Source organism: Laccaria bicolor, genomic scaffold (assembly GCF_000143565.1).
Source record: "Laccaria bicolor S238N-H82 LACBIscaffold_61 genomic scaffold, whole genome shotgun sequence".
In the NCBI taxonomy this organism is placed as follows: Eukaryota; Fungi; Basidiomycota; class Agaricomycetes; order Agaricales; family Hydnangiaceae; genus Laccaria; species Laccaria bicolor.
Window position 1 is genome coordinate 115,895 of NW_001889932.1, and position 21,876 is coordinate 137,770.

The window sequence follows — 21,876 nt, forward strand, 5'->3', positions numbered from 1 at the left end:
ATTCCTGACCCATTGAAGATCCCATTGCACAGTAATATCCGATGGGGGACAGCCTTCAAAATGCTCAACCAGGCCCAAATACTCTGGCAGGCAAGTCTTATCATTTCGTCTCAGCTGTTATTCAATCTCATCCGAATATCAGCCTATTGGGGTATTTCTTACATCCGCCAACGAGATGTATGGCCCTATCACCACACTCCCTGGTGATCGCCAGGTGAAACACATCCTGTGGATGGCATTCAAGTTGTCAGATCGTGATTGGCATAGAGTGGTTGATGCACGCGATATACTTGAGGCGCGTATCCCTTGTTTCTTAACCCGACATCAGAAACTGATTGACTGTCTAGGATTCCAATCGTATTCAGCAGTACTTCTCCTCAGAAACACAACCGGCCCTATGGCGTGCCCTTCCCGCTCTTGAAGAGTTGCAATCAGCTTGGGAGAAGAAACGCAATGCCCCCAAGTACATTCTCTACAAAGACGCCCTGACTGCCGGTCTCGATAAGCTATGCAAGTATTATTCTCGGCTTGATGAGAAGCCCAGTTTTGTGTTAGCGCTTGGTAAGATTTGTTCTACAACGATTAGCTGTATATTTACAAGCCCTTTTGCAGTCCTACACCCTTACTACAAGCTCGCGTACATTAAAGCGTTGTGGGGTGGTCCGGAGGAGCAAGCGGCAGAAATTGCAGAAGGGAATCTCAATACCAAAGATTGGCAGGATGAGGCGAAACAAATTGTCGAACATACAGTAAGTTGTTCCTTCGCTTATATCATATATGAGGTTACAGAGCTAACTATGTATTGAGCAGATGGCTGAGTATTGGAAAACTCGCCCATCCACCATCATCGCTGCGAGCCGCTCTTCGGTGACTGGAAAGACCACATCCAAGGCACCACGCACTTTGTCAGAATTCGACAAACTCCGTGAGACACTCCTCTCCAATGACTCAGAGGAAGGCTGGGCTTCAGAACTGCGGCACTACCTAAGTACGATGCAATGGGATGTTGAAAAGGACACGGATATTGTTGAATGGTGGCAGGTACGATATTTGATGTACTGATCTTGTTCTCTACTGATAATCCTTCGCACAGAACCACGCCGAACTCTATCCGACACTTGCTCGTATTGCCCTCGATGTCCTTCCCTCTCAGGCCTCATCTGTGCCTTGCAAGCGGTTGTTCTCGGGTACAAAACAAGTTGTGACTGACCGCCACACTTGTTTGGGCTCAACAACATTTGAAGAACTCACCATCTTGAAATCTGCATGGGGACCGAATGTCTATGATGCCGCTGCTTGGAATGCTGCACAAGTAGAAGAGGTTAGCCTCCTTGACTTCGAGCAGATGTTGGTTGATGATACTGAGGGGGTTGAGTGGGACAAGGATGAAGCGGAGGGACGGAATCAGTGGAATGATGACTTTGAGCTTGTCGTGTGAGTCATTACTTAATACTTAGCTAGCAAAAAAGATATCCCAGCGTGCTCTCATTGTTTCCACTGCCTGTAGTAGTGTTCAAGTTTACCATGTGACCATGTGTGACAAGCTCGAATAGTTCAAGCTCGTCGTAACCATCGTCTTCTCCTCCTGACAACAACACAGATTGGTGAACTTACGGTAAGTTGTTCTTTCACTTACATGAGGTTACAGAGCTAACTACATATTGAGTAGATGGCTGATCCACCATCCACCATCATCACTGCGAATGGCTCTGAAGAGACCACGTCTAAAGCACCTCACACTTTGTGAGCTCTTTACACTCCCCCACCTATTCCTACTGGACTCCTACTGGAATCCCGGACTCCTACTGGATTCTACTAGGACTCCAGCCAATTTCATATTGCCTGAACACCATACAAATTTTGCATCTCAGTCCTACTGGAGTCCTAGTAGATTCCTACTGGAATGATCCCAAATCACAAGGAATTAAGGATTCCTAAGGAATGGGTATAATGGAGTCCAGTACAAGGAGTCCAGTAGGAGTCCACTAGGAATTTCCAAGTACAAGGAGTCCAGTAAGTCCAGTAGTTTGTCACTATTATTGTTATTATATAATAATAATAAAAGCGCAACATGCATGAATTGAACACTCAACCTCACGGACACAGCAACATTTTATGTAGTGAGCACTTTACCACTTGTACCACATAGGCATTGTTATACAAATATATTTTATGCCATACATACCAACGGTAAGGCTACCTTCCTAGAAAGGATGCCGGCAAATTCCGTGAGTGGGAATTTGCCCAAACCCTCAACCCACAACCTTCCACGACACCACCACCCCCTCTTTGCTCCGTCACCACCGTCGCCTCGTCGACACTCTCGCCACCGTCGCCTCGTTGCCACCATCGCCTCATCGATAGCCACCACGTCACCAATCCGGATTCCAGGTGCCACGTCGCTGACAGCGGCGTGGCAACCAGACGACGAACAACGAACAACGTTGTTTGTCGTCGTACATTGGTGAGCACCCCCACCCCATCCTTCCTCATCTGACCCACTAACGGAGGGCACCACGACGGCTCCACGACACGACGGTAGGCGACGACAACGACGACAGGCGACAACGGCACGCAACGACGACCCGAAACAATGGCGAGGACCCACCACCACACCCTACTGATTGCCAACAACCACGAGTGCCCACGGACATGAGGAACGAGAACACCAGGGGACAGCGATGACCCCCGCCCACTCACCAACATCCACGGAAGACGAGCGCCCATGCCTATGAATGACGACCGCCCACGAAGACAACCCCCCACGCCCACAAATGACGCCCACGCCCATGAACACGCCTATGCCCACACGCCCACCCGCCAATGCCCACGAAAGACGACCGCCCACGCCTATGAACGATGCCCGCCCACGAAGACAGGTGCCCACGCCCACAAACGACGCCTATGCCCACAAACGACGCCTACGCCCACATACGACAAGCGCCTGCGCCCACAAACACTCCTATGCCAACAGACCACGAGCGCCCATGCCCACGAACAAACCTATGCCCACAGGCGACGAGTGCCCATGCCCACCGACGACGAGCTCACTTCACTCCCTCTCCCCCTCACTCCCTTCTCCTTCCCTTCCTCCCTATCTATCTCTCCCTCCCCCTCACTCCCCATCCCCATCCCTCCATCACTTCACTCCCCCTCCCCCTCCCTCCATCACTTCACTCCCCCTCTTCCTCCCTCCATCACTTCATTCCCTCCCCCCTCCCTCCACACTCCCTCCCCTTGGTAAATTATTTTTTGTATATAGTTATGTATCCAGTTGTCAATACAATATCTGTCAACCTATGAATTTTGTATGGAATTTTGAGGTGGGATCAGGTCTGACTTGTCAAAAATTAATGAAAGTGATCAGGTAAGTTGCATAGGTCAAATGTCAGTCCAGTAGGAATCCAATGTCTGAAGCCCAGTGAAAATCGACCCTAAAAAATGGCCAAATGGATCGGTGGAGCCCGATCTGAACAGGGGAGATGGCCGGAAATTGGCAAATATATCGATTTGATCCGGAGAAACCCGATCTGCACAGGGTCAATTTTCACTGGGTCTGAAGCATTGCATTAACTTTGTTTAAGTTCAGTTGGAGTCCAGCTGGAGTCCAGTAGGAGTCCAGTAGGAGTCCAATAGGTGGAAAATGCCTTTTTTGGAAGAATTGTTGAAATCCAGTGGGAATCCTACTGGAGTCCTGGAATCCAGTAGGAATCTTACTGGAGTCCTGGAGTCCAGTAGGAATAGGTGGGGGAGTGATAAGTACTGCACTTTGTCAGCATTCAACAAACACTGTGAGACGCTCCTCTCCAATGACACAGAGGAAGGCTTGGCTTCAGAACTGTGGCAATGGGATATGGAAAAGGAGACAGATGTTGTTGAATGGTGGCAGGTACGAGACTTAACGTACTAATTTTGTTCTCTGCTGATAATCCTTCCCCAGAACCATGCCAAACTCTATCCAATGCTCGCTCGTATCGCCCTCGCTGTCCTTCCATCTCAGGCCTCATCTGTGCCTTGCGAGCGGTTGTTCTCGGGCACGAAACAAGTCGTGACTGATGCTGAGCTTGTTTAGGCTCAACAACGCTGACCAACTCACTGTCTTGAAATCTGCTTGGGGACCGAATGTTTATGCTACCGTGGAATGATGATTTCGAGCTCACTGTCAGAGTTGTTGACTCGTTAATTACTGGTTCTCTGTATATACATGTAATTCCACTACGTTTTGGGGCACCAACACTATTGAACACTATCTTGCTGTGGTATTAACACTTGAGTAACTGGTTGCATAACCGACCAATAACCACAACTAACTGGCTATAACTGGTTAGTATCGGTCTGGTTTGGTCTTTTTGGGTTTTCGTGCTGACGCTAACCGGTCTCGGTCTCGGTTAGAGCCATCAGGGACCCAATAACCGGACCTAACCGGACTTTCAAACACTACCTATGTCGGATGAATCATCTGGTGGATCAGAGGGTGGTAAGTCAGGGTAACAAAAGTGGTGAGATGTGGAGGACATCAATGGTGTCGAGGTTATCCTTGTAGGATGTAGAGTGTTAAAAATTGCTATCTCAATTTCTGCCTCCGTCTTTGTCACCATCCCTCATGCCTCCCCAACCTTTGTCATTTGCAAACTCTCAACCTCATTCTCCAACTGGAACACAACACAAAGTCAAATCACGTCGAGTTCTCCCCACACAATCTTCAAATTTAAATCCAGAGCAACGGCAAGCTATTGACAAAGAACTTGAACGTCTTCCGGAGCTTGTTAAAGCTCATTTTACTGGCTGGGGTAAAGGACCCCAGGCTTTTCAGTTGGCCGGAATGCGAGCTCAGGCTCTAAGTCAGGATGTATTGCTCCATGCAGCCACTGGTGCAGGTAAAATGGGAATTGCTGCAGGACCACATCTTTTGCCATCCAGCACAGGAAAGGTTACCCTCATGGTATCGCCTCTCCTCTCTTTACAAGAAGAACAGGTAAGATAATGTTATTCTGCAATCAAAACTTCACAACTGAATGAATGCAAGGTGATAACCTTTCAGGAGGAATTCAAACTTAAAGCTGTCGCAATCAATAGTAACAATGGAGGATGTACAAAAGATGTCATGGAGGTTGGGTTTGCATTTTCTGGTTTGTGTGGCACTTATATTTCTCCTCAGGATATTGTGTCTGGATCATGGCAATTGTTATCCTGTCTCCCGAGATGCTGCTTTCCCACCATTTCATAGACGGTGTCCTCTGAAAACCTGAATTTGGTTCGCGCTGCTTGTCCGTTTTTGTCGATGAAGCACACTGTGTGTCGCATTGGGGAGACTCCTTTCGGAAGAAATACAGCTCATTGGGAATTGTTCGAGCATTTCTTCCCTGAGATACACCCATTGTTGCAGTGACAGCAACTTTAACACCACAGGTGCATGAAGACCTCATCAACAAACTCCAGTTTGACCGAGAGAAATATCTATTTATCAACGAGGGTAATGAGCGGTCTAATGTTGCACAGATTGTTCGCGCTATGGAGCACCCAATGGATACTTATCACAACCTCGACTTCCTCATACCTGACAACATGACCACCCCCCTTGACATCAAGAAAAGTTTTATCTACGCAGATGACATCACAGGAGGCGCAGCTCTAATCAATCACCTCAATTCTCAAGTAAAAGAGGAGTTCCAAGCAAAGGGCCTTGTCTGTCCATATAACACTGCCATGTCCACAACATACCGTAAATTGGTTTTGCGGCTGTTCAAGGAGGGAGTGATTCGCATTCTTGTATGCACTGATGCTGCGGGCATGGTAAGTATCATTCATGTGCATGCAGAAAAGCAGATACTGAAATGACATAGGGATGCAATATCCCAGATGTCGACAGCATTGTTCAGTGGAAAGCCCCCTCAAATCTTTCCTCATGGGTTCAGCGTGTGGGTCAAGCCGCCTGGGCTGCAGGTGGTGAAGGACTTGCCGTTATGATCGTCGAAAAGTCTGCTTTCGAAATTAGTACTACTGCAGCATTGTCAGGCGAGTTTGGCACAAACACAGCATCAGTCTCACAGAGACGTAACACCCGTGGCGGTCATGGGAGGGGCCGTAGTGGTCGAGGCAGAGGCCAGGGAAGACCAGCAAAAAATGGCCCAACCTATGGGGTGTCGCATGGTGCAAAGTGTGGCCAATACAGTGGGGCTCATGATACAATGACACGCCTAGAAGAGCACGAAAAAATTCCAGGTGATGCGGTGGGAGAGGGTTTGTATTGGTACATTCAAACAACGGTCTGTCATCGGCTGATATTGACAAAAATCTTTCGGAATAAGCCCTCATGTTAGTGATCCACTACTGTACTCGGAGTGAAGAGAACTAACCCAATGTTCTCAGATGTGTCGCCCACTCGATGTTGTGATCTCTGCAACCCAAAGCTTTTTGACCGAACCCACCCCAGCAAACCGATCGTCACTGCTCGCCAACGTTCCGTCAAGAAAGGTGAACCTGTTGCCTTGGTCCGAGACACGTTGTATGCCTGGCGCAGGTCTGTGAAGTGCGAGCTTTATCCAAGGGCAATGTGGGCTCCACAGGCTCTGCTTGATGATCCAACATGTGAACTTTTGTCCTCTGTTGGGCCGATACAAACAAAGGAGCACCTCGCATCGTTGGTGGAGTCAAGTTGGGCGCGTTGGAGCCTCCTCAGTGATATACTGTTCAACTTGCTTGTCAGTCTCAAAATTCCTAGTTTAGCAAGGTCAAAATGCACCACAACTGCCTCTAAACGCTCTGCACCCACGGAAATGCTAAGTTCTGCATTGCCTGCTACCTTGCCAAAGCAACTCCATCTGTCAACACATCATGAATCAGGTCCCTCCACCTCAATTGGTGTGCAAAAATCAGCCATACCTTCAATTTCATTCGGACCTAGTGCGTATGACAGCTTTTTCAGTCATCTGTGAGGGCCTGTAGAGGATGGAATGGGGAGATTGAATATGGAAGGGGTGGAAGGATGTGTGGGACAGCAGAGCTAAATTTGGACGATGTGCACAGACCTCAAAACGTCGAAGTCAACAAATTCATTTTTTGATAAAAAAAGTTCTATACTCTTTTTTGTTCTACTCGTTGTAAAAATCATCTTTCGTATACTAACTTTGGGGTGTTTTTTTTCAAAATTGAAGCCTTTTTTGTTGAAGTGACCCCCTCTGGTTTGGCGGGGAAATCGACTCTCTGCCAAAAGGGCGACAAGAGTTTCCAGTCCGCTCGCAAGCTTGCCCCTCTCTTGTCATGTGCCTCATAATGTCCTGTGACATTGTGACTAGAGGCTGACACTTAGCAGCGGCAGCAGGCACCTTGCTTGCTGACAAATACACTGCTTTGCACCAATACGATGCGACTTTTTTTTCGTAACAAAGGAAACAGTGTTCAAGAGCTATAGCGCTACATAGTTATGTATATAAACATTGGAGCTGGCGCTAAGAAAGAGACGACAATATCATGTTTTGAAAAGACCAGTTGTTTGCACCGGTTTGCTCGCTCGCGTGCGCCATATGCATCCATGGAAAGTTTGTACATGCTTGCCCGCTCGCGTGCGCGATATGCAAGAAAAGAGCCCCATGGCCCCTGGAAAGTTTGTTTGTTCATGCTTGCTCGCTCGCGTGCGCGATATGCAAGAAAAGACCCCCATGGCCGCTGGGTAGTTTGTTTGTACCTGTTTGGTATTTATGACCCTGGGAGACCTTGACAAGCAAGGTGACATAGAGCTTGTGAGCGTGACTGGCTTGCGAGTCTAGCATGTCAGCATTGGAAAGTCGATTTAAATCTGCAAATTTAACAGGATTCGTTAAAGCTGTTAAATGTGAGGATCTCAGAAATCTCTCAGCACGCAGGGACGATCCTCAGATCTGGCCAGCGCTCAGGCTTTGAGCGATTGTTACTCGGGAGCGCGGGAGCCATCATCACCAAGCCATCAATCAACTCAGGCGCCCCTACCCACAGAAGCGGCACCGCGAACTTCCATTCCATTCAAGCACCCCTGCACCTCTCACCCTTGAGCAACAGCATATTACCGCGGCACTTCAGAATATTGTCGCGATGGTGAGTGGGTACTTTAGCTGACAAAAGCTAATAGGCATTGTTTTTCTATCTATGACAAACCTGACCGACACGCGAAAAAGCGAACAAGTCAGCGATAATGTGTACACGAAGAGTCCACCCGCGATCTAACACGTCAACGCTGTTGGAAGGACACAGGAGTGCGGGAATGGATCGATACACTACGGAGAGGTCGATATGGCTCACAAGCCACTAAAGAAAGTGGCCCAATTGTGAGTAGGTCTGTCGCCTTGGGCATAATGCACGGTACTGACGATTGTGGTCGTTTCAAGGTTCATGCCTCTCGCCCTTTCCGCTCGTCAGATCACTTTTGGACCCAAAGACCCAGCTTCACAGCAACAGCAACCTTACCAGCTTCAGCAGCACCAACTGTATCAAGAACATGGTCTAACGTTTCCCAGAACCCTTATCTTTCACAACCAACCACAAACAGCGGAATCGTTTTTCCTGGACCATCGTCGCCTCTATCCAATCCATTCACTCAAGTTAACCACAAACACAAAACGAGCCTTCGTCGTTCGCCTGGCACTTCCCATGCCGTTGCAGACTCACTACCATTCCCTTCAACATCCATTCCATGTACCCCTGCACCCCTCACCTTTGTTCCGACTGCTGCCTCACTCTGTAGACCATTGCGCTCCAAGCTCGTAACGCCGTTACAGTTCAAAGGTTTGTCACATTGACCGTTCTTTAACATGCAACGCGTCGAATTGATCGTCTTGTTTGTCCTTTTAGCATTATTCAGCCGACATCGTGAACCCAAGGCCACTGCTCTCATCTTGCATCTGGCAAAATGGTCGTGACTGGAGCCAAGTCGGAAGACGCTTCATGCTTTGCGTCGCGTAAATACGCGTGTATAGTGCAAAAGTTTGGTTTCGATGCGAAGTCCTCCGATTTCAAGATACAGAACAAGCTCAAGCTCATTACAACCAACTCAGCATACATACATACACTACAGTACATTTACATTGATTCACAATACATGCTGATTTGAGAACATCTCATTCCGAGTCGATGTACATAGCTGAAGCTTTGACGTCTGACCCTTGAAAAACCCTTGAAAGAAACACTCAATCTTGGGATCTTGCAATTGAAATAACAATCAAGAAACACATGAGCCTGAGATTCCCACTCAGATTTGACAGTGCTAAGCCCGTTGATCATATCTTGTCAAGGGTTGTACTTGATCTGACTTGTCCATAACAACACCTCCTCTCGGCTCCTTAAATTCTCGTTCGGCTCCTTAAATTCTCTTAAATCCAGCTTAAATTCAAGCTACCTTCAACTTATTTCTTACTTATGTCTAGTTATTTCTTAAATTCTGAAAAGGACACCATCTGTTGAGGAATGGTTGGGCGTTGGGCAGAGCCAAAATTATTGTTATCTCTGCTAGGAGATTCAAGACAAATATCAGAAGATTCTTGGTGTTTTCTTTTTTCTTTCAAAGGTACTACGCGCAATGGTGTTTGGGTATGGGAGACGCGACATCGACGCGTCGCGCGGAGTTTGAATTCTTTGTTGATCCAAACGCCAAGTCGTCTCTCATGCCCATACACTATGGCGGAGATACTGAGACATTTGCCCCACTATTCTGCCATCTCTACTCACCATGGGGATCCGCAATGTTTGGAAGGTGTGGAGTTTTGCCTCATGATCAGCTGAATTTCCTATCTTACTTCTGCAGAAATTGGACTCTGTGCGACGCTTGGTGTCGCTACTTGAATTGGCTGTTCGAGAGGGCTTTCTGAGGAATGCACGAAATACTCAATCCTTGGTTGTAGGAATTGATGCAAGGTAGGATGGTGTTACTCTTCTTGCACATAGTACTGATAAGCGAGACAGTGTATGGATTGTAGAATGCCAGGCCGTCTTTTATGTGCCGGGCCTCCACACTCAAGCGGGTGAAAATCCAGAACTTCGCACACTCTTCTTCCGCTTGGCCCATCTTCTTCGTTATCCAATCACAGTCATATTTGTTTTTGATGGTCCTGAGAGGCCTGATTACAAGCGCAGTACGGTTGTCAAGAAAAAGGAGCATTGGGTTGTCAAACACTTCTCCGAGATAATTCAAGACTTTCACTACAAATTTCACCAAGTAAGCTGTTCTCCCTGATCTCGTCAATCGGTACTGATTTCGGTGTGTCAGGCTCCGGGTGAGGCAGAAGCGGAATTAGCCGCATTCGAAAAACATGGCATTATCGACTTCGCAATCACATCGGACAGTGATTACTTCCTTTTTGGCGGAACGAGGCTTATTCGAAGGTAGGTATTGATAGAATATGTCAGCGGCGTAGCTTGTTGCTAACGGATTTGCACCTAGTCTCCACATGAAGAAGCAAGGCGATGATGACGTTGAAATATACGCGACGAAGGATTTCGCTGAATCGGAGGGTCAGAAGCATCTAAGCCGGGCTGGTCTTTTGTTGATTGCTGTATTACATGGTGCGGATTATGATACTGTGAGTTGTAATCTTTCATTTGTAGAACCTCACTTCTAATTGCTTATGTGAAAAAGGTTGGCCTGCCAGGATGTGGCATCGTCACTGCAACCAAGCTAGCGTCCACGGCTTTGGCCACAGATTTGCTTGCGGCTGCGGAAGCCATGACTGAAACACAGCTCGACGTATACCTTGCAAAATGGCGACATCAGCTACGGAAGGTCTTGGCCACCAATCCCCGCCATAACCTTCCACGTCACTGCACCACATTGGCGACAAAGGTCCCTGAGAACTTCCCTAATCCCCACGTTGTTCACCTTTATGCTAATCCTGTCACGTCGTGGTCTCACGGAGGGATCGGCCCTAATCTTGGGGATCTTTCGCCTCAGTTCCCTGATACGGAAAAACTCGCCTTTCATTGCGAGCGTCTATTTGGATGGGGAAGAACCATCATTGACAAGTTTTACAGCAATATCTGGCCCGGCTACTGCATCCGGACCTTTTCGCAGGTACGTAGCAGCAGCTACATGCGTAATATGATTCTGAACTTTGTAATAGCTTTACAACTTTTCGGGCACAAAGTCGCTGCTGTCACCATCGTCCATTCACCACATTTGTAGACAGGACACAAAGTTTAAGTCGGAATCAGCCTTTGAGTCATACCTCGTTGAAGTATGGTTGCCGCCACTACCCATCACGGCCCTGAGTGGTGCCAGGCAAGCACTCGAAGACGAAAATGCCTTGGTCAAAGGAGGCTCAATCACAAGCATCAATGTCTGGGTGCCGGGGCCGATCCTTCAGAGCGCAGTTCCCGTCCTCGTTGATGAATTCCTTCATGAGGCACCCCCAAGACACAAGAAAGCCAAGATTCACGCTGCCCCATACAAACCGGTATATGACCTTTCTCTCTTTTATGGCCTTTCCTCATTTGTCTTCTTTTTGCAGATATTGCCGAGTAGTATTAGCGGACAGCCGGATAGGGCAGTCGGGAGTATTTTTAGCAGCGCGGTGCCGATTAACAACCAAGCACAAGCTTCAAGCAGCCACTCAACTGCAAGGCGACCACACAATATCATCGAGATCGACTCTTCTGATGAAGACAATGAAGATTACAGCAATTATCGCCACTCAATCAAAACACCGACGTCAGTGATGATGGTCGACACCTCCAGCACTGCACAACAAACCACAGGAGCACCAACTAGCCCCCCTGCTGGACTGCCACATGAGATCGTCGAGCTTCATTCCGAGGATGACGAATACGGCCGCTCAACCAGAAGAGCTTCAACAACTTTCCCTCTGGTCTTACCCACCTCGCCCATAGAACTCACTGATGTTGACGAGAGTGATTCTGAGGCTGCAAATTTGTCAAATAGGTTGTTCGACGATGCTATGAGTATCAGTTGCTCTGATGAAGGTGTGTATACATTCCACCCTGAACCCTCATTTACCTCTTTTTCATAGAGCTGGTTCTTCCCCCCGGTGTTGCGGGGACCCATATTGACCTTACTCTTTCAAGCGGGGAGGAGGAAAACAGTGTTAGATGAATCTAGTTGTATCTACTTCGGCTCTCCTTTATCTGTTTCTGTACGTACTACAAACCCTGTACCTATGATGTCCGATCATTAAATAAATGAGATCGATAATATACATGAAGCCCGTGTTTCAGAGGAATTGGCCTTGACAAAGCTACCATGCCAGCTCCCTCAAATCCAGCAAAGGCCTGCAAGGGCAAGAACAACAAGAGGGCACCCAAATCGAAGACAAAGTCTCCACCAAAGCTTTCCGCCAATGACTATGCTCGTCTCCAAAAGGCGTCCGTCGAGAAGAAGAAACAATATGGGAAGTCAGAGAACACGAATAGCAATTACTGCGGACAGGTCAAGCGGGGGCAGGAGTTTGTAGCTCGATTTTCGGTAGAGCAAGCAGAGGCAGAAAAGCGGTGGCAGGAAGAAGGGGATGAAGTATTGTCGGGTGATGATGACGAGGATGAGATACACGAGGACGGACCAGCGAAGTTGGACCCCAACTTCCACAAGGCCTTCGACGGCTCCCCCATTGAATGCACGCCGCTCGCAATCTCCATGTTTATGACACACAAGTGCTTCACAGAGAATAGAAAGGCATCCACGGCCATCTCAATTCACGCTGCGTTTACACGATACTATGACCAAATGTATGTTTCCTGCTGAGTACGTGACAGCCACATACTTATGATGGTAAAGGGCGAACGACATGTATCGTGGACGTTGGCACTTCAATGACGCCCGCCAGAGATGGGAGGGCAATCCTACTCGCTCAGCAGAGGTTGAAGACATGCTTGATGCCTGCAAAAACAAGGATGGCGAGGGTGAGCGGCATCATTCCCGAGCCATGTCGCTTGCAGATGTGCAAGCTTTGTTTGCACATTCAGAGAAAACCTGTCCTTCCGACCTCGAGATCACAGATCAGAAGACGCTTGCGTTAAAGGCTGGCCATTTGTTTAACATAGCGTTCGCAAGCTTCAGCTGGTTGATCTGGACTCGGTAAGCCCGACGTCTTGCCCAAGAGTTCGAAAGAAAGCTCACATAAAGCCAGTGTGAATGAGGCAGCTAGTCTCCAGGCTAAACACGTTGATTTTGCGCCGCCGCCAAAGCCAGGTAAACCTCATCTGCCATATGTCAAGTTCAATCTGCGAAATCGTAAGAACTGGCAAAAAAAATCAAAGAATGGAGAGAACGGACTCAACGGTTTGTGCAAAATCTCCTGCCAAGTTATATGAAGTGCTCACTCTTCCCATATAGGGCATACCTACAATGTCTACCCACAGCCGAATAACCCCGCCATTGATCTTTACACACACGTTTGGAAATGGAAGGAATTTTATGAAACTCGGCTTCTTGGCAGGAAGCTACAGCCAAATGACTACATTTTCCCGTCCTTTGGTGTGAATGGGCTGGTTGCACACCCACATGTACCCATATCCTCTGACCTTATTCAAAAGAGGATCAACGAATGGACTGCGGCGGCAGGAATCAGGGGGGCAGGACACTTCACGACCCACTGCTTCCGGCGCGGAGGTGCGCAATACCGCTTTATGTTTGCACCAATTGGACAGCGTTGGACGTTGGCTCGGATTCGTTGGTGGGGAGGGTGGGCGATTGGCGAACACGTACGTATCAGCTTCGCATTTTTACGGAAGGCTAATGCTTGCGGATCTAGCGTGATACATTAATACGATACCTGCTCGATGAGTTATATACGTACGAGGAGGATCACAGTGACGCCCTCTGTCCTGTTGACTATGAAGCCAGCATGTCCCACATGGGTGAGACTGGGGAAACACAGCCTCTAACAGCTGCAGAAGGAATGGAACTATTCGCCGCGCAGTCTGCAGAGCAGCGCAGGATGTACGAAGAGATTCGAAGCTTAATTAGCGAACGTCCTCAGGTCATGCCTTTAAAACAGCCTGTACCGCCGCCCACGTCCTATGGATGTTTTATCAACCATGGTACTCAATCCGGCGACCATGTTAACTACCTACCCATGCCAACACAAGCACCCCCTTTTGTCTCACGTAGCACCTACCCTACAGCTGGGACTGGCTATGCGGCTGTACTTCCACTCCAGAGCTCCTCGGTGACGAATGTTATCGCAAGCGGCGCAGGCTGTCCCCTTCCCGTTGAGCCATCTGCAGTCGTGCCAGAGATCAGCCGCAAATTGGGAGCGACTGCCTGGAAGCAAGTTGTGCGCGACTGGGAGTATCCTGACCCCAGTCGTAACCACCACACGGCTCTCGAACATTGGAAACATGAGTGGCACGCTTCCAATCGCCAAAGCCAGTTATGGGGTCAGCGGCGAACAATTGCGCTGGAGTTCATTGAAGAGTGAGCCATGTTCAACAAAATACTGAGATTGACACTCACTGGTTACTTTCAGATTTGGGCGAGACGAAGCCTCATTCCTTGGGGCGTACCCAGAACATAAGGATGGCATCACGGCTCTCTTGCACGCAATCCGGGCCAAAGGGCAGGCGGAAGGTAAGATTCTGAGCCGCAACCGCCGCAAGAACACTGCGAAGTAGTTAGGTCAGTCGTTAAGCAGCTCAAAGGACCGAAAAACATCTGTCTACCATTTCCAACAACAATAGTATAATAATTACTCCTAATATCTTGATTTTTAATGCAAAAAGGTCACTAAGGGATCGCGAAATGTTGTGTCTTTGCCTGGTTGTTTTGAACTGAAGATGGGCCAAAGTTATTGAACACCGAATGAACAATATGAACAATACATAAAATGCAAAGGACCTACCAAGATTAAACTGATGAAGCCGAGAGGAGCTGTTGCGGCCGCTAAGCAAGCTCCGAACTGACGTGAATTGATGTATCCACAAACCCGGTTGAAGCCTGTCAGAGCCTGCTGGACGTGGACGCCGACAGTGACTCGCTCGCTGGCGCTCAGATAAACCAAAGCGACAGACGAGGCGAGCAGGACGCAGTCCAGCAAATTTTGCAAGTGAACTCGCAGATTGCAGACTGGTCCTCCCACCAGAGGACTGGGGGGTGCTGAGACGACACCAGCAGGGCGCAACGGACTAAGGGCGGGTGAGGGAGGTGCACGCGGGCCTAGAAGAAGTCGGGGAAGCCACAGGGACGAGCGACAAAGGCGCACGCGGAATCTAAAAAGAAAAAAAAAGACAGTAGAGAGTGAGCATGTTGGAAAAGGATCAAAGGGGATCCACTCACATCCATACGAAACAGAGAGCACAGAGGGACGTCGAAGGGATGTCCGCCAAACAAGAGAGGGACGGCCGAAATCGCGAAGAAAGGCACCTGGGAGGCAGATGCAGGTGATAACGACGGAAAAGCCGTAGGCACGGCAGGGGCAGAGTGTTTCCCCCAGGCAGCGAGGAGGTGGAAAGTGAGGGGAACGCGGGCGAAGCGACGCCCACGTCAACGGCGGAGGCTGAGATGCAGAGTGCGTTGAGGGAGGGGGCGAGGGAAAGACAGAACAAGGGGACGCGTCTTCTTTGGGCGCACAAAAGGCGAGGGCAGGGAAGCACGTGTGCACGTTGATAAGATGTGATTGATGTGATGGCATCAAAAGGGTCCAGAAGGGTCCGAGGCACGATCCCTGAAAAGTCTCAGGGATCTCCTGGATCGCTCCCACGAACCCCTTTCGGGACGAATCCTCTTAAATTCGACGACATAAGTATGGTGATCATGTGTGGCGATCTGTGTGGCGATCTGTATGGCCGGAAACGTGACATTCAACACGTGATGTTCAAATATTAGTTCTGCGTCGTGTCGCGTCGCATTGCGGGCTTCACCATGCTCCTTATTGACCTAGTTGAGCAGCTCAGAGGTCATGCCATGCTTCAAGAGATCTCCTTTAGCGTTCTTATGACATTTTCATAGGGATTGTCATGGCTAACCCCGGGGTATTCCCAGGGTTGTACCCATACCTGTCAGAACTTGTACCCGCGTCCACAGGTGTGGGTTTTTGCGGGTACGGGTAGCAGGTTTATAAAATCTCAGGGGTACCCCAACCCACGGGAGGGTACGCCTCCATAAATGACCAATGAACCTCGCAAGGGCAGTGCAAGTGTCAATCGACACTGCCGTGCGTCCTTGCGAGGATCGGAAGGTCAGGGGAATGGTAACTTCACCCCAGGATTTTGACAGCATAGGCAGGGTTGGTCTGCGAGGCGAGGTCCGTTGGTGGAAGTCGACGTTGTGAGGAATGATACATGGTGGGTTCTTGGGTCGTGGTGCTGTTGTGATGGTCGGTCGGCGGAAAGAAGGGGAGAGTTTGCGGACGCACCTTGCATACCCGCCCTCTCATTGTGGCTATCCCCAACATGCCCCTTTCACGCCTGCTCTTTGTACTCGTTTCGACAGGTTGCTAGAGATGGAGTAGTTAGTAATTAGAAAATAAAGAGAAATGCCAGGGGGAGCCCACCTGGGCCCGTGTCCGCTCACGTTTGTGGGCGGTCGTTTGCATTCGCGGGCGGGGGTCGTCGTGTCCTGGGCGCTCGTCATTTGTTTGTGGGTGTAGGGCTCGTTCGCCGGCGGTGGACGTCGTTCGTGGGTGGGCGGGCTGTTGTTCGTGCGCGGCACTGTCGCTTGTGTTGTCGTCGGCTCGTTCCGTGTTGTCGTCGTGCTGTGGCATCGTGTTTTCGTCATGCCGCATCGTTCGTATGTTGCCAGGTTGCTGACAGCGACGTGGCCTCTGCATCTGGAGTGAGAGGGGCATGGGAAACATTGGTAGGCACTTACCTGAACGACCTGGACAGCGAAGACGGCATGCGTCGTCACTGTCTGGACGACGTGGCACATCTGCCACGTCGTCTTCACTACCCACACGGCCACGCGCTAGTTTTGTGACATGTCAATCCCGGGTTGTTGCTGTCGTCGTCCGTGTGTGCCGGGGTGCTTGTGGGAGGTCGTCGACGGTAAGTAGTGGGTGGATGTCTTGTCTTCCTAACCGGTGGTGCGCCAAACATTCCGCCAAACATTTCGCCACATACACCGCCAAACATTCCAATTCTGACATTTTTTGCAGAAATGGGGTTCTCAAATAAGCAAATATTTTTGGGGTAGGGTTTCCGCGGAAAGGGGGTTTCTCAATAGTTTTATCCCTATTTTTGAGTAAGAAATAACTCGGATGGATTATCTTGACTCAAAAGTTCTTTGTGAGCGTAGTAGGAGAGTCGGTCATCTAAACTCCTTTAAAAATTGGGGTCCGCGCGGACTGAAGAACGGTCAGCGGTGACAATTCCATTAGCCGAGCGTCTTCTGTGTGAGCTTTAACTCCACCGTGCTCGTCCTCTTCGCTTTCAATTCATGAAGAGTCATTCGGAACATTTGTCCCCGCTGAGTCATCTATACAAAGTTTGGAAACGACGCCACGTATCTCCACCAATCTGTCGCTGGAGGCTCAGAGAGACTTTCCTCAATAATTACCTTGAAAGTAGATGTATTATGGAAGTAAACTATTATAAAGAAATTCCACTATAAAAATATGCTTGGGCTGTAAATATGCAGGATCAACATGTGCCCTATGGGGTGGCGTGGTAAATGTTAAGTCAGGATCGACGTACCGTTGAGCAGGTACTTGGCGCGGAATGTGATGTGGGTCAATAGCCCCGACTGGCTTCCTTCTTTCTGCATCGTTCTTCCGCAAGACCCCCGAGAGTTCAAAATACTACGTTTCTTAGCCGAGCGGGCCGTTTCCAGTTTTCTTTCACAGGGCCGCTCGTTTGAAATGACGAAATACCGTAATACAAGTATCAACATTCATCACCCATGCGTAGTGTTTTCCCTTCCGTTTTCATTATTCCGCTGATCGCAATCCACTTTTTTTGCATAGGGCGTACAACAGTTACGTATAAAGCAACGAACCGAAATACAAGAACACCAGAAGGATGGCACAACTCTTTGCAGGTCTGTCTTAGGTCCTGGTCAGAAGATTGCTATTCGTTCATTAGTCGGAGCATATGCGGACTTCGTGCGGCCTTGTTCAAACTTGCTTCTGGACTATTTCCACCGTTTATCGCAATGATTGGAAAAGCAGCCCACATATCTCTTGACTACAAAACAAGGTTGCCGGAGTATGATGTCGAGGACAAACGGAAGTAATTTGGCGTAAAGTATTATGTTACTTGGAATAGCATTCGCATATCTTAAATGGCTCGTTAGTAGGTTCGAATCAAGAATCTTAGGTAAACAAGGAAAGTGATGAGGACCGTCTTTTGCCGTGGCTTTTCTTATACCTCGCCAATCATGCATTCTATCTCGCCAATCATTTTTGAAAACGGGCCAGGTCTCTGTACACCCATGTCAGCGTATATTGCATATGGCGAAACATTCTAAAAATATGCCTGCAACGATTCGACAGTCACTAAGTTGAAGAAATCTATAAAGGCGGTCTCCCACAACGAGTGACGATAGGTAGTTCCACCAACATCAACAAATGGCGCCCCACTTCTTACAAAACCTCTTACTCACCAACGAGCAGCGTCAGAATGGAAGACCACTCTTTGCCAGCCTCCGTTGTTTAACATTGATTCAATGGGCCCAATTCTTTGTTGGGTACGTCATGATCGTTATCTTGTCGTTATCCCCCTCCATGCTAAATTTGTCTATAAACTTCTGTGAAATTTCAGGTGGTTGGCATGGACTTGCGATGCTGTAGATTCATTCTCAGTGTCTGTCACTATCGACAACCTTCAAGTCGAATTTAACAAGTCTGCCCATGACATCGTACGTTCTTTCTTGGAGTAGTGGTATTTGTATCTGAAACTAATTCTAATATTTTGTCTCTCAAGACCACGGCGATTACCCTGACGCTCTTATTTCGAATCGTTGGTGCCGTGCGCGCTTCTCCTCATATTTGTTGTTGTATCTACTGACATCCCACCAGTTAATATTCGGAATCATTTCAGACCGCTACGGCAGGAAATGGCCCCTCGTATGCAATCTCCTTCTCATCTCCGCCTTCCAGCTTGGCGCAGGTTTTGCTCAGACTTTTAGACAATTCCTCGTGCTTCGATCGTTCTCTGGTATCTTCATCGGCGGAATCTGGGGAGTAGCCACATCGAGCGTTCTCGAAAACGTTCCCCTTGAAGCTCGTGGTTTTATCAGTGGGGTATTGCAACAAGGTTACGCTGCGGGGTACATCATCGCCGCTGCAATCAATTTATCCATTGTTCCGGAAGCCAAGGGCGGGTGGAGGGCTTTGTTTTGGATTGCTTGTGGTTTATCGTTCGCTACCGCTTGCTTCCGGGCTCTACTTCCCGAGAGCGAGCATTTCCTGCAAGCCGAGAAGGACGATCGTGCAAGAACAACCAGGAAAACGGAAAAAATCTCGAAGGAGATCAAGGAGACACTGAAACGGGATTGGCTCTTGTGTATATATGCCGTTTTGCTGATGGGAGGTTAGAAATCTGTTTCTTTTCCTCGCTTTCTTTTTCTAAACTACATGAACTATTGTAGGCTTGACCTTCCTTTCTCACGCATCCCAGGTGGGCACCCAATTCACCATAACCATCCCGCTTTGGAGGTCGTTAATTTATATTGCTAGGATTTATACCCCGCGTTTCTCCAGACGACGAAGGGCTTCATACCTCGTGGTATAAAGGTTGCTTCTATTTTTGGAAATCTCGTAAGTCTCTTAACTCTGCTCGCATCTTTCCGTTCTTGATCAAGCAATTTTGTTAGGGTGGTACAGCGTGCGTTTTTATCACATACAGAGTCTGGCGTACGGTATAATAATAATATTCCTGCAGGGGAAGCTTGGTCGCAGGACACCTCAGTCAACGCGTCGGCCGTCGCTTAGCAATCATGTTCGTGGAGCGCAATTAGTACCGTCTCTCTAACTCTGATGTCCCTTGTTTACAGTAACATGGTTCTGATGGTTGGAGGTAAATTTATTCAAGTTTTTTTGATTTTTACGAAAGCTCAACGTGGCCCTTCGGCACAACGTAGCCTACATCCCTCTCTGGGTTCTGCCAAATTCTTTCTTCTGGATCGGTAATGGCGTTTTCTGTATGCAATCCGCCGTACAGGGTGCATGGGGTGTGGTAAGTTTTGCATCTCTATTACAATCACGAAATCCTTAATATAGTTCAGATCCCAATCTATTTAACCGAAATATCTCCACCCGCTTTACGCGCCGCTTTCTTGGGCGTTGCTTACGCCGTTGGAAATGTGGGTATTGAGCTTTACGTTTCTCACATTTTTACAAATATCTATTTCACGACAGATGATTTCGTCCGCCTCCATAGGTATTGAACGAGGTGCGTCGACCTACTTATAGCTCCAAGCTCTTCCTCATATAACACAACCACAGTTGCTGAGGAACGCTTCAAGACTACGGTTGTGAGAGACGGGCAATCGTCAATTGTTCCAGATTATACCAAGGTATGTATCTAACTATCAGCGGAATCGTACGTCGCACTCACTTTATGGCAATGCAGATTCAAGAAATATTCATCGGATTGGTAGCTCTTGTCATTGTCGTCATCACTCTCCTCGGGCCTGAGTGCGTATATTTTTCTATATTTATGTGGCGCCGGGACTAACCCCTCCATAGAAATCACGGATCTCGCTTCGAGCAGCACGAAGCAGCTTCGGATGACACCGTGGTCATCGATAGCCTGACTCAACGGTCAAATAATGATTCTGGATCGAATGGCTCCAACGTCATCATCGAGCTCAAAAAGGAAGGCGTCTGATATTTGGATTTGGTTTGGTACCTAACTTTCCTGTTCTCTTCCTATGCTGGCCGTTGTGTCGTGGTCTCCCCACTGCCTCAATACGTTGTTGATCAGCGGCTTGTAAAAAATGTTCTCCTTTCTATGCCCTCTGTCTTTTGATCCTTGTATAATAAACTGTGGAAATTTTTATTTATACAAAAACTTCGGTTGATCAATGGATGATGTGCATAGGAAGTGGTAATGATCTCACTTGAGCCATTTTGTGTACATTATTACGTAGATACAAAAACGAAGTGCTGCATTTGGAGAGTAGACAGCGAAAATTTGGATGAGGTAGTTCGTGATGCTCGTCAGTAGAATTAACGTCTGATTTGACACCTGTCTTCCTTCGGTTTCTTTCGAAGCGTAAACATTACATGCTTTTTCCACAGTTGGCAAATCGTCTTTCAACAATATTTTAAGCAGAAAATTTCCGAAGCTCGACCACCCAGCGTAAACCGAGCGGAATATGTTCTATTATATAATATATTGAGCCATTCGGTACAGAGCCGACGGAGCCCTCGCTCCACCTTGGTTCATCTTTGGAAGGCAAATTTTGATTTACATCAACAACTTATCACCTGAGCTTCTTCACGCCCCCAATTCTAAAAAATATAAATACCGCTCACATCTGACCCAAGGCTAGTATCAATTCCAACCAGTAGACAAGTCTTTCGATCTGCCCTGCCCTCCATGCAATTTCGAATTCTGCTCGTCCAAGCCGTCGCACTTCTTTTTATCAAAGCCTCGAAGGCGGCTCCTGTCAATCAAGCCGCCCAGACCAGCTGCCAAATCGGCGCTATTTGGGGAGGAGCCAATGCGGCCTGCTCCGCCAGCTGCATCGCACAACACGGAGACTTCCACGGTGGATATTGTGACGACCGTACGTTGTAAATCTGATGATATCATCTGTAAAGAGACCTAATAATTTTGTGCAGATGATGTCTGCCATTGCACCCATTAAATTCGTCAACATAAATATCAGACTCGGCTTGGTTCAAGGTGTGCTATTCTCTACATCCTGCTATGATCGCCTGTTTACAGTTGTCCAGTTGTCCCAGCGTGTCTATCCTCCATATGATCCTGATTTTGTGTATAATAATTTTATTGATT

The 21,876-nt window shown here is 48.2% G+C and overlaps 7 protein-coding genes across 7 annotated transcripts; 5 read left to right on the forward strand and 2 right to left on the reverse strand.

The window, feature by feature from the left end:
* Positions 1 to 4,603: 4,603 nt before the first annotated feature.
* LACBIDRAFT_314468 (uncharacterized protein) lies at positions 4,604 to 6,935 on the forward strand (the record flags this gene model as incomplete). Its single annotated transcript, XM_001888986.1, has 5 exons — positions 4,604 to 4,975; positions 5,027 to 5,129; positions 5,369 to 5,793; positions 5,844 to 6,315; positions 6,370 to 6,935. 5 exons carry the CDS (start codon positions 4,604 to 4,606, stop codon positions 6,933 to 6,935), a joined length of 1,938 nt encoding a protein of 645 aa, XP_001889021.1.
* Positions 6,936 to 7,376: 441 nt separating this feature from the next.
* On the reverse strand, positions 7,377 to 7,660 carry LACBIDRAFT_314469 (uncharacterized protein; the record flags this gene model as incomplete). Its single annotated transcript, XM_001889034.1, has 1 exon — positions 7,377 to 7,660. One exon carries the CDS (start codon positions 7,658 to 7,660, stop codon positions 7,469 to 7,471), a length of 192 nt encoding a protein of 63 aa, XP_001889069.1. The 3' UTR covers positions 7,377 to 7,468.
* Positions 7,661 to 8,881: 1,221 nt separating this feature from the next.
* Positions 8,882 to 9,082, forward strand: LACBIDRAFT_314470 (uncharacterized protein; the record flags this gene model as incomplete). Its single annotated transcript, XM_001888987.1, has 1 exon — positions 8,882 to 9,082. One exon carries the CDS (start codon positions 8,882 to 8,884, stop codon positions 9,080 to 9,082), a length of 201 nt encoding a protein of 66 aa, XP_001889022.1.
* A 615-nt stretch (positions 9,083 to 9,697) lies between these two features.
* On the forward strand, positions 9,698 to 12,073 carry LACBIDRAFT_314471 (uncharacterized protein; the record flags this gene model as incomplete). Its single annotated transcript, XM_001888988.1, has 9 exons — positions 9,698 to 9,721; positions 9,773 to 9,882; positions 9,931 to 10,183; positions 10,235 to 10,350; positions 10,409 to 10,547; positions 10,604 to 11,035; positions 11,085 to 11,417; positions 11,472 to 11,943; positions 11,991 to 12,073. 9 exons carry the CDS (start codon positions 9,698 to 9,700, stop codon positions 12,071 to 12,073), a joined length of 1,962 nt encoding a protein of 653 aa, XP_001889023.1.
* A 147-nt stretch (positions 12,074 to 12,220) lies between these two features.
* Positions 12,221 to 14,589, forward strand: LACBIDRAFT_314472 (uncharacterized protein; the record flags this gene model as incomplete). The annotated part of the gene is made up of 6 exons (XM_001888989.1): positions 12,221 to 12,702; positions 12,752 to 13,051; positions 13,104 to 13,255; positions 13,310 to 13,677; positions 13,728 to 14,392; positions 14,445 to 14,589. The coding sequence occupies 6 exons, from the start codon at positions 12,221 to 12,223 to the stop codon at positions 14,587 to 14,589; spliced, it is 2,112 nt and encodes a 703-aa protein (XP_001889024.1).
* Positions 14,590 to 16,152: 1,563 nt separating this feature from the next.
* Positions 16,153 to 16,843, reverse strand: LACBIDRAFT_314474 (uncharacterized protein; the record flags this gene model as incomplete). The annotated part of the gene is made up of 4 exons (XM_001889035.1): positions 16,153 to 16,278; positions 16,329 to 16,409; positions 16,467 to 16,736; positions 16,784 to 16,843. The coding sequence occupies 4 exons, from the start codon at positions 16,841 to 16,843 to the stop codon at positions 16,153 to 16,155; spliced, it is 537 nt and encodes a 178-aa protein (XP_001889070.1).
* A 1,684-nt stretch (positions 16,844 to 18,527) lies between these two features.
* Positions 18,528 to 20,215, forward strand: LACBIDRAFT_143646 (uncharacterized protein; the record flags this gene model as incomplete). Its single annotated transcript, XM_001888990.1, has 11 exons — positions 18,528 to 18,598; positions 18,673 to 18,769; positions 18,835 to 18,879; positions 18,930 to 19,443; positions 19,502 to 19,530; positions 19,590 to 19,670; positions 19,727 to 19,737; positions 19,795 to 19,851; positions 19,907 to 19,929; positions 19,994 to 20,088; positions 20,138 to 20,215. Coding segments are annotated over 11 exons (1,101 nt in total), but the record flags the coding sequence as incomplete, so codon positions are not given.
* Positions 20,216 to 21,876: the final 1,661 nt, after the last annotated feature.